The sequence below is a fragment of the Physella acuta genome, unplaced genomic scaffold (assembly GCF_028476545.2).
Source record: "Physella acuta isolate Inbredline_101_S28 unplaced genomic scaffold, ASM2847654v3 ptg000168l, whole genome shotgun sequence".
Classification (NCBI taxonomy): domain Eukaryota; kingdom Metazoa; phylum Mollusca; class Gastropoda; family Physidae; genus Physella; species Physella acuta.
Window position 1 is genome coordinate 123,785 of NW_026731687.1, and position 10,433 is coordinate 134,217.

Sequence of the window (10,433 nt, forward strand, 5' to 3'; positions counted from 1 at the left end):
GTCTGTTCTTGCTGAGTGTAATAAGGGAACTCCCCCCCCCCCCCCCCCAATCCCACCACAGAAAATACATTTCTCTAATTCGGTTTATTCCAGGACACCAAAAGCCGCAGTTAAATTATTTCCTTGTATTGAATGACGCGTTGTTTAGAAAATAAAATAACGGAGGGTGAAACCAAAGATCCCAGGTCCTTAGGCCAAATAAAGTTATCGGAAGTGACGTGTTCTAGTTCTACTTTGTTTCGCCATCCGGCAGCAAACACGATGGTTATATGACAGCAACCACAGTGTTAGTTTTTTGTTTTTAAATTTGGCACTAACACATTACATGACATGTTAAGTTCAACAGACAACGAAGCATGGAGTCGTTCACAGAACATTGTTATCACCCGGTAGATTAAGCTTTAATAGGGTCCACAGTTTGTTGCTGATAAATTGGACGGCAAATCTTCTGCTACCCATGGTGCTCCACATGCGAGCCTGAGCACGTAGCTCAATTGTTGAGTGCACTGAACATAAGTCCACTGCTACTTCTCTCTGGTACCTCTAACACAACAGGTAACCCGCAGGTAACCCACACGTAACCCGCAGACCAGTAAATCTAAAACAGGTTACTCATACAGTATTCTTTCTGGGATATTGGCACCCTGTCCTATACTATTCCAGACGGCCCTGACTTATAGCACCCTGTCCTATACTATGTCAGACGGCCCTGACTTATGGCACCCTGTCCTATACTATTCCAGACGGCCCTGACTTATGGCACCCTGTCCTATACTATTCCAGACGGCCCTGACTTATGGCACCCTGTCCTATACTACTCCAGACGGCCCTGACTTATGGCACCCTGTCCTATACTATTCCAGACGGCCCTGACTTATGGCACCCTGTCCTATACTACTCCAGACGGCCCTGACTTATGGCACCCTGTCCTATACTATTCCAGACGGCCCTGACTTATGGCACCCTGTCCTATACTACTCCAGACGGCCCTGACTTATGGCACCCTGTCCTATACTACTCCAGACGGCCCTGCCTTATACAATAAAACAAAAATCTGGGTTGTTACGACCAGCGATAAAGTTGGTCAAATGTCCGTGGTTGGATGAAAACGGCACTTGGTTGGCAGATTATCGGCGCCTGTCTCACTATGATCATCAAATATGTCGTCCAGAGAGAGATGAATTTCTGTAACAGTGATTGGTCAGTGTGGGTCTTATTGTTGAGGATATCAAACCTATGGGCTGGTGGTTGGGTAGTGGAAGATTAGATTCGTCGCCAACTGGTTTCATCTGTCTAGAGTCTAGAACTTGTCTGGTCACAAAGATCATCAATGTCTAAAACTTCGCTAGTCACAAAAATCATCAATGTCTAAAACTTTGCTAGTCACAAAAATCATCAATCTCTAAAACTTCGCTAGTCACAAAGATCATCAATGTCTAAAACTTCGCTAGTCACAAAAATCATCAATGTCTAAAACTTCGCTATTCACAAAGATCATCACTGCCTAAAACTTCGCTAGTCACAAAGATCATCAATGTCTAAAACGTGTCTATTCACAAAGATCATCAATGTCTAAAACGTGTCTATTCACAAAGATCATCACTGTCTAAAACGTGTCTATTCACAAAGATCATCAATGTCTAAAACGTGTCTATTCACAAAGATCATCACTGTCTAAAACGTGTCTATTCACAAAGATCATCAATGTCTAAAATATTTCTAGTCACAAAGATCATCAGCTATTTCCAGAACTGGTCTGATCACAAAGATCATGGACATTGAGAACCTTTCTACATCACCACACGTACTGATGCACACATTTATGCCAGTACTCGCTAATGACAATAAAAATATAAAATGTAAACAAACCATCTTATTGTTACAGGTTGAAAAACACAATGTTCATAAATACCGTGTTATAGCCACTATCATGTAAAATATTGTAGAACTAAACATTTGAAAAAATTAGAAAACTAATTGCTATAACAAGCTGGAAAGGTTTAAAAGCCAATGATACGTTTTAAACTGTTGTTTTAACAGTTAAATGTTGGTAGCATTAAAATAGCTGGTAGTTTTACATCCTTTACCACAACTAACAGTAAAATAGCCGGATAGACGCCGGAGGAAATAGCCTGCCGTGGACTGATCTCTTCTCTCTGCCGGCTACAATCTTTACTTTCCAACACGGCAAACAATTTTTTGTTATCTTTTCTCCTTGGCGGGCTGTAGAGCCAGATTTTTCTAATATTCGGATCATTTTTTTTAAAAAGCTGATCAATAAATCGATACATTTTTGTGAGACTTCGGCGAAGTCATTGATGGACATTGTTGTCCGTCTCTAGATTTGAATGTCGCTCTATTTGTCCAGTTTTATTAAAGGACAAATATTGTCACCATGGCTTAATGTTCTGTTTTTTGGTCTGTTGAGTTCCTTGAAGAAATGTAAGGATTTTTTTTATCATGAATGGCATTTTAGATTTTCCTGATATAACGTGACTTGCTTTCGCTCAGCTGAACAGCCGAATAAAATGGTAAATTTTATGTTCCTTCAAGTGGACTTGCTAGTAGGTAATAGCAGCTTGTGAAGAATTATTCCATAGCCTCGAAAAACACAGTTTTTACAAATCCAACTTTTACTATCAACTCTACTCAAACTCTCATAGGCAAGTGGACTTGGTAGATCGATATGTATTGAAGGTAATTTATCTTATGAGTGATATCTGAGAACAGCGGACAAAGTCAAGAGAATTCTCATCTATATAACTATCTCTATACATAAATAATTACGTAATACCTAAGGATTATGTTACATATAAGTGCAATGAGTGCGTACTTGAAAATATAAGCTGAGGTTGATTATTGTGACAATACCAGCAAAGGTTGCGCGATTTGATTCGGACTGAGCCCGACTCAGCACTATTAAAACCAGTGTTTCTTCCAGACTTTTTTCTCCGGGGGGGCACTTGAAATCTTCGGGGGGGGGGGGGCGGTAAACTTTCTTCGGGGGGGCGGACACTGTTAAAAGTATATATTTTCTATATAAATTATATAAATTTCATTTCGTTCGGGGGGGCGGTAAAAAATTTTCGGGGGGGGGGGGGGGGGAAACTCTGATTAAAACTTATCTGACCAAATGTTTCTTCCATTTTTCAGCATAACGGCCACAGCGGCTTCAGTTGGAGCGGCAGGCGTTCCTCAAGCTGGTCTTGTTACCATGGTGATCGTTCTGGCTGCGGTCGGACTTCCTATTGATGACGTCACGCTGATCCTCGTCGTTGATTGGTTCCTGTGAGTATTTTTTTCCTTTAAAACAAAATTACTGAAAATGGTATTTACTGTTAATTGTTTTCCTCTAAGTCGGAGTTAATTTAATTTTAGTGTAATCAATTTTTGGTCATAAATTGCTGTTCTGCGCGTGGGGATACAAAATAATAATTATGGCGTACGTATAGAAAAACTGCCATTGTGACTAGTTACTGGTATCTGGTTGGTGAGTTAAGTACAATCGCCAGTCTAATTTGTTGACGTATTGTTTTAGTTCGCACATTTTAGTGATGAGTCCACGTACGGTAGTTATGTTAGACATGTGTCTATGTATGATATTTTCATGTAACAATTGTACATGTGTTAGACGTGTGTTCATGTATATCTCTATGTAAAAAATGTACGTGTGTTAGACATGCGTCCACGCCAACCTTTGTACTGGAGCTGTGTCCACGCCAACCTTTGTACTGGAGCTGTGTCCACGCCAACCTTTGTACTGGAGCTGTAAGCTGTGTCCACGCCAACCTTTGTACTGGAGCTGTGTCCACGCCAACCTTTGTACTGGAGCTGTAAGCTGTGACCACGCCAACCTTTGTACTGGAGCTGTGTCCACGCCAACCTTTGTACTGGAGCTGTGTCCACGCCAACCTTTGTACTGGAGCTGTAAGCTGTGTCCACGCCAACCTTTGTACTGGAGCTGTGTCCACGCCAACCTTTGTACTGGAGCTGTAAGCTGTGACCACGCCAACCTTTGTACTGGAGCTGTAAGCTGTGTCCACGCCAACCTTTGTACTGGAGCTGTGTCCACGCCAACCTTTGTACTGGAGCTGTAAGCTGTGACCACGCCAACCTTTGTACTGGAGCTGTAAGCTGTGTCCACGCCAACCTTTGTACTGGAGCTGTGTCCACGCCAACCTTTGTACTGGAGCTGTAAGCTGTGTCCACGCCAACCTTTGTACTGGAGCTGTAAGCTGTGTCCACGCCAACCTTTGTACTGGAGCTGTAAGCTGTGTCCACGCCAACCTTTGTACTGGAGCTGTGTCCACGCCAACCTTTGTACTGGAGCTGTGTCCACGCCAACCTTTGTACTGGAGCTGTGTCCACGCCAACCTTTGTACTGGAGCTGTGTCCACGCCAACCTTTGTACTGGAGCTGTAAGCTGTGACCACGCCAACCTTTGTACTGGAGCTGTGTCCACGCCAACCTTTGTACTGGAGCTGTAAGCTGTGACCACGCCAACCTTTGTACTGGAGCTGTGTCCACGCCAACCTTTGTACTGGAGCTGTAAGCTGTGACCACGCCAACCTTTGTACTGGAGCTGTAAGCTGTGTCCACGCCAACCTTTGTACTGGAGCTGTGTCCACGCCAACCTTTGTACTGGAGCTGTAAGCTGTGTCCACGCCAACCTTTGTACTGGAGCTGTAAGCTGTGTCCACGCCAACCTTTGTACTGGAGCTGTGTCCACGCCAACCTTTGTACTGGAGCTGTAAGCTGTGTCCACGCCAACCTTTGTACTGGAGCTGTGTCCACGCCAACCTTTGTACTGGAGCTGTAAGCTGTGACCACGCCAACCTTTGTACTGGAGCTGTGTCCACGCCAACCTTTGTACTGGAGCTGTAAGCTGTGACCACGCCAACCTTTGTACTGGAGCTGTGTCCACGCCAACCTTTGTACTGGAGCTGTAAGCTGTGACCACGCCAACCTTTGTACTGGAGCTGTAAGCTGTGTCCACGCCAACCTTTGTACTGGAGCTGTAAGCTGTGTCCACGCCAACCTTTGTACTGGAGCTGTAAGCTGTGTCCACGCCAACCTTTGTACTGGAGCTGTGTCCACGCCAACCTTTGTACTGGAGCTGTAAGCTGTGTCCACGCCAACCTTTGTACTGGAGCTGTGTCCACGCCAACCTTTGTACTGGAGCTGTAAGCTGTGTCCACGCCAACCTTTGTACTGGAGCTGTGTCCACGCCAACCTTTGTACTGGAGCTGTAAGCTGTGTCCACGCCAACCTTTGTACTGGAGCTGTAAGCTGTGTCCACGCCAACCTTTGTACTGGAGCTGTGTCCACGCCAACCTTTGTACTGGAGCTGTAAGCTGTGTCCACGCCAACCTTTGTACTGGAGCTGTGTCCACGCCAACCTTTGTACTGGAGCTGTGTCCACGCCAACCTTTGTACTGAAGCTGTGTCCACGCCAACCTTTGAACTGGAGCTGTAAGCTGTGACCACGCCAACCTTTGTACTGGAGCTGTGTCCACGCCAACCTTTGTACTGGAGCTGTGTCCACGCCAACCTTTGTACAAGAGCTATGTCCACGCCAACCTTTGAACTGGAGCTGTAAGCTGTGACCACGCCAACCTTTGTACTGGAGCTGTGTCCACGCCAACCTTTGTACTGGAGCTGTGTCCACGCCAACCTTTGTACTGGAGCTGTAAGCTGTGTCCACGCCAACCTTTGTACTGAAGCTGTGTCCACGCCAACCTTTGTACTGGAGCTGTGTCCACGCCAACCTTTGTACTGGAGCTGTGTCCACGCCAACCTTTGAACTGGAGCTGTAAGCTGTGTTTGCAACCAGTTCCTTAAGAGCTGTGTCCACACCAGCCTCTATCCTCGGCAGGCGGGTTGATGGGGGTGGGGGTGCCTGCCTTGTGTAATCAACAGAGAGCCGCCACAGTGAGAAAGGCTGGATGGCTCTCCTGATAAAAGCAGGCAGTGAGTGAAAAGATGCGGCCTCCATTACAGAGAAATGTTTCTATTGATTGATGTCGCTTGTGGGGATGTCGGAGAACTTGATCGAGGTCCCGATGTGACCACCGTAAACTCTACTCCATTCACGGAGCAGACGGCATTAGGCGAAGGGGGCTCAGGGTTGAGGAGACGGAAGGGCCGAATCGACCCCGGGGTGGGGTCAACTACGTCAGTAATGGAAGCTAACGTGGGAGATCAACAAACAGCAAACTCAACCAATGGTACGGGTCAACAGACAAACAAACAAAACGTTGGTTTCTGGATTTTTCCACTGGCTTTGGAACAGCACAGAATTTCGTCCATAACAGTTTTCGAGTTATTCTCGTGTAGTGTTGGGGAACAGAAGCGATTGTGTGGGCTATAAATTAGCCAATTGTCCTGGTCAGGAGACTTTTAAACGGCTACATAAAGTGCAGTTTAAAATGTATTATGGCATTGTTCTACGTGCAATTTTAAAGCATTCATTCATGTGGGGGAAAAAAGGAAAAAATAATAATAATTTGAGCATCTGTTTCAATTCCATTATTAACAGGTCCATCAAAGTAGACGATACATTAATTTATCAACATATTTGATTTGTGTGTGTGTGTGTGTGTGTGTGTGTGCGTGTGTGATTAAAGAGATCAAATACATCTTTATCGATTGATGAAATTGATAATTGGCGGATGTATCACTAAAGTTGACTTCTCGCTAAATATTGTTGAGAAAAATACAGCAAACTTGTGTCTATATACTATCTTGTCCTGGATACATTAGGACGGTACCGTACAGAAGTCGCCAGCTCAAGACTTTAGTCACTTATAAAAGGCTCTTTAGTTAAACTAAGCGACTGTTTGATATCTAATTAGAACATGTTCCTGTTAAAAAAAAAATTTAGCGAAATATCCTCCAACCAAAATATTAAAATTTAAATGTAACTTTCAAACCACTCTCTTAACATTTTGAAAAATATACAAATTAAAAATGTCATATCCCTTGCACCCCCCCCCCCCCCACTCTCCACTCAAGCGGTAACCGCCCCTGGTATTAAGTATTTGGCAAGTGCGTGAGTCAGAATTATGGAGGACAAGCTCAGACAACTCTCTGCTATCATAGAACTATGTACAGGGAAATAACTCCGGCTGTACTGTCAATAATTTGACTCGAGCGCTCCAATGCGGGTGTCGGTCTCTGTTAGAATATAAGGGGAGAGAAGCCGCGGGCGTCAGGGGTTATTGGTCCTGAGCACGCTATCTCTGTGGGCTCTATGGGGCTGGCGAGCAACGGACGGACGATAAGCGCAGATTCAGATGTATGGACGGCTGACTGGCAGGTTAGAATACAGTAGATTCAGATGTATGGACGGCTGACTGGCAGGTTAGAATACAGTAGATTCAGATGTATGGACGGCTAGATGACAGGTCAGAATACAGTAGATTCAGATGTATGGACGGCTGACTGGCAGGTCAGAATACAGTAGAATAAACTAAATGGACGGCTGACTGACAGGTTAGAATACAGTAGGATAAACTAAATGGACGGCTGACTAATTGATCAGAATACAGTAGGATAAACTAAATGGACGGCTGACTAATTGATCAGAATACAGTAGGATAAACTAAATGGACGGCTGACTAATTGATCAGAATACAGTAGGATAAACTAAATGGACGGCTGACTGACAGGCTAGAATACAGTAGGATAAACTAAATGGACGGCTGACTGACGGGTATACAGTAGAATAAACTAAATGGACGGCTGACTAGTAGACTCAGCTGCATGGACGGTCAGACGCCCAAGGCAAGCTAAGATTCATCAGTTTAATGGTTTAATAGCCAAGTCCTGTTTTTTCCTGCTAGTTGAGTGTTAATGAATGTTGATGAGAATGTATGATATGGGAGATAAGCATGTAAATAATTGACAGAGGCAGGGCCAATCAAATCGGGGACGAAGGTGTTATCAGTGTGGGGCATCTGATATTCAAATGGACGACGTAACATAAAAAAATATGAGGTGGTAATTGCCTAAATTAATAACAGTAAATTTGTAAGCCAAATGCAACGTTTATTATTATGGGTATCCATATAAGCATGACAAATTTACAAATTACATCACACTTATATACATTAAAACTTTGTGCACATTTTTACTGTTAGCAGCATTAAACGCATTTTAGACTAGGACATTCCTATATTGAGAGACACCAGTTGGGGATTAACATTGAAGCTAACGCTATGTTGTATACAGCCAATATCTAGTGGGGCAGTGAGGTTGCTTTAAGTCCTGTGGGAGGGGGGAGAGGCAATACGGGGGAGAGGCAATAATGTCCTGCACGGGAGGAAAAAGTTTCAAGCCCTGCGGCCGTTGGCAGCGGAAGTAAGAAATTATTGATGCTTGCAGTGGGGGGGGGGGGGGGAATGCCAATAGGTTTTGTAGAAATAAATCTTGGTTACCAACTGTCTCTAGCACTTGGACCAGATAATTTTGGTCACCGACTGTCTCTAGCACATGGACCAGATAATTTTGGTCACCGACTGTCTCTAGCACATGGACCAGATAATTTTGGTCACCGACTGTCTCTAGCACTTTGACCAGATATTCTTGGTCAATAACGGCGAACAGCACTTGCACGATTTTATGTTTTAGAACAGTTTAGCCTACATATATTTTAGCTTGAAGTTACTTAGTTCAACAACCAGCTGTATGAATTAGCTCAGTGATCCTAATAGAAATCTGTTTAAACCTGATCAAATTTCTTCTTCCAGGGACAGGTTCCGCACCATGACCAACGTGATGGGGGATAGCCTGGGGGCCGGGATCGTCAACCATTACTCCGTGGACGAGATGCCGCCCCTGGAGCACGAGTCTCACGAGATGGAGAAGGTGCCCAACGGTCAGCAGCAGGAGACCACGCCCGTGTAGGCGATGCTCTTCCGCCCCCGCACTCTTCATTCAACGGCTCTAGTCCAAGATCAAATCACGTCAACACGGGCTCATATGACATAGATATCTCATATAGCGGGACCAACACAGGGGAGGGAAGTTAAGACAGAACTGAAAGTTGGGCAGACAACATACCCAGCGAGTCAGTGCATGCTGGGAGTAAAGTGGACAATGAACATTTGATGATGGTGGCACTGTCCGCATGCACTGGTCATTCTCTGTCTAGAGAGGAACGGAAACTTTAGAAGCGGAATATAATTATTTCGTTTCTTTTTTACGCTGTATTTTTTTAACTTACAAAAATGTTTTTATAAAATAACTTGATTTAAAATGTGCACAATTTTCGGGGGCCAATCTCCATTTGATGGCCCACATTGTGGGTCTGTCGGACGTCAGATGGCCCAGATTGTAGGTCTGGTGGCCCAGAATGTGGGTCTGGTGGCCCAGATTTTGGTTTGTCACACGTCTGGTGGCCCAGAATGTGGGTCTGTCAGAAACATGATGGCCTAGAATGAGCTTGATGTTTATATTGTACATATGTCCAGTTTTTTAATCGTTTTTTTTTTTCTATTTGCAAGTCATTTTAATCGTACCATGGGTAGATAATTCGGCATTTAGTCTCAAACTGTGCGTGCCAGTGATTGTCCACAGAATATGTGTCTAGAATCACACGTAGTCATTCAAGTTTAGAGTTTTGGTGTTAGATTACGTGTTGTAGTGTCGATATTTTCAAATTCGCTTTTTATTTTTATACTTTTGATACTCTGGTCTCGGCGTGGGGCTTCTGATGTGGCATTTGTAGGAGTCAGTCTACACCGATCTGTTCGTATGTGCTTCATAGCGTTAATTACACATTTGATGCTGATGTACTAAACAGTTCTTTTTATAACTGTTTACTAGTTTTTGAAAAAAAGAAAAGAGTTAACCTATAATCTAAATATTAATATCGAAATAAATCGAATCTTTGAAGCAAAAATTCGCTGTGAACTAAACAAAAATAGCTGTCATCTTAAGAATATATTTTGATATACTTTGATATACTGAATAAAGTGGTTGGTATACAGAAGCGTATCAAGAGCCGATATAATGCCTGCTATATCAAAAGCTGATATATAGCCTGCTTTATCAAAAACGTATATATTGCCTGCCTGTAAGCAGTCGATATATATTCAATAAACTAGAGCCGCATCAATTGATTTTGTATTTGTGAATGTCACTTGACTTCTTGGACTTCCACTGACATTTCAGCCAGTTGGAGACTGACATATAGCTTCAATCAGCACAGGCCGCTAGGAGACGGCCCGCTTGTAACGTCACATCCCATTCTCGTCCGCCCTATTGCTGTTTGCTTTCAAGTTACCAGGCGGCTGACAGTCCGTGTGCGGGCCGACTACAAATGTGCTAGATCGATTTCTTCAAAGGTCACTTCAATCTATTTTATACCTGCCATCTATGTCAAGTGCACGCATTAATCTTCTACCTGTAGGCTGCACACGCTCTCACAC

The 10,433-nt window shown here is 43.9% G+C and overlaps 1 protein-coding gene across 1 annotated transcript in view; it reads left to right on the forward strand.

Annotated features, from left to right (window-relative positions):
• Positions 1-10,433, forward strand: part of LOC131936139 (excitatory amino acid transporter 3-like) — a 69,475-nt gene extending 59,042 nt beyond the window's left edge. The window contains exons 7-8 of the mRNA XM_059293045.1: positions 3,154-3,288; positions 8,751-10,433. Of these exons, the coding sequence (XP_059149028.1) occupies positions 3,154-3,288; positions 8,751-8,907 (292 nt within the window). The 3' untranslated portion in view covers positions 8,908-10,433. The remainder of the gene's footprint in view (positions 1-3,153; positions 3,289-8,750) is intronic.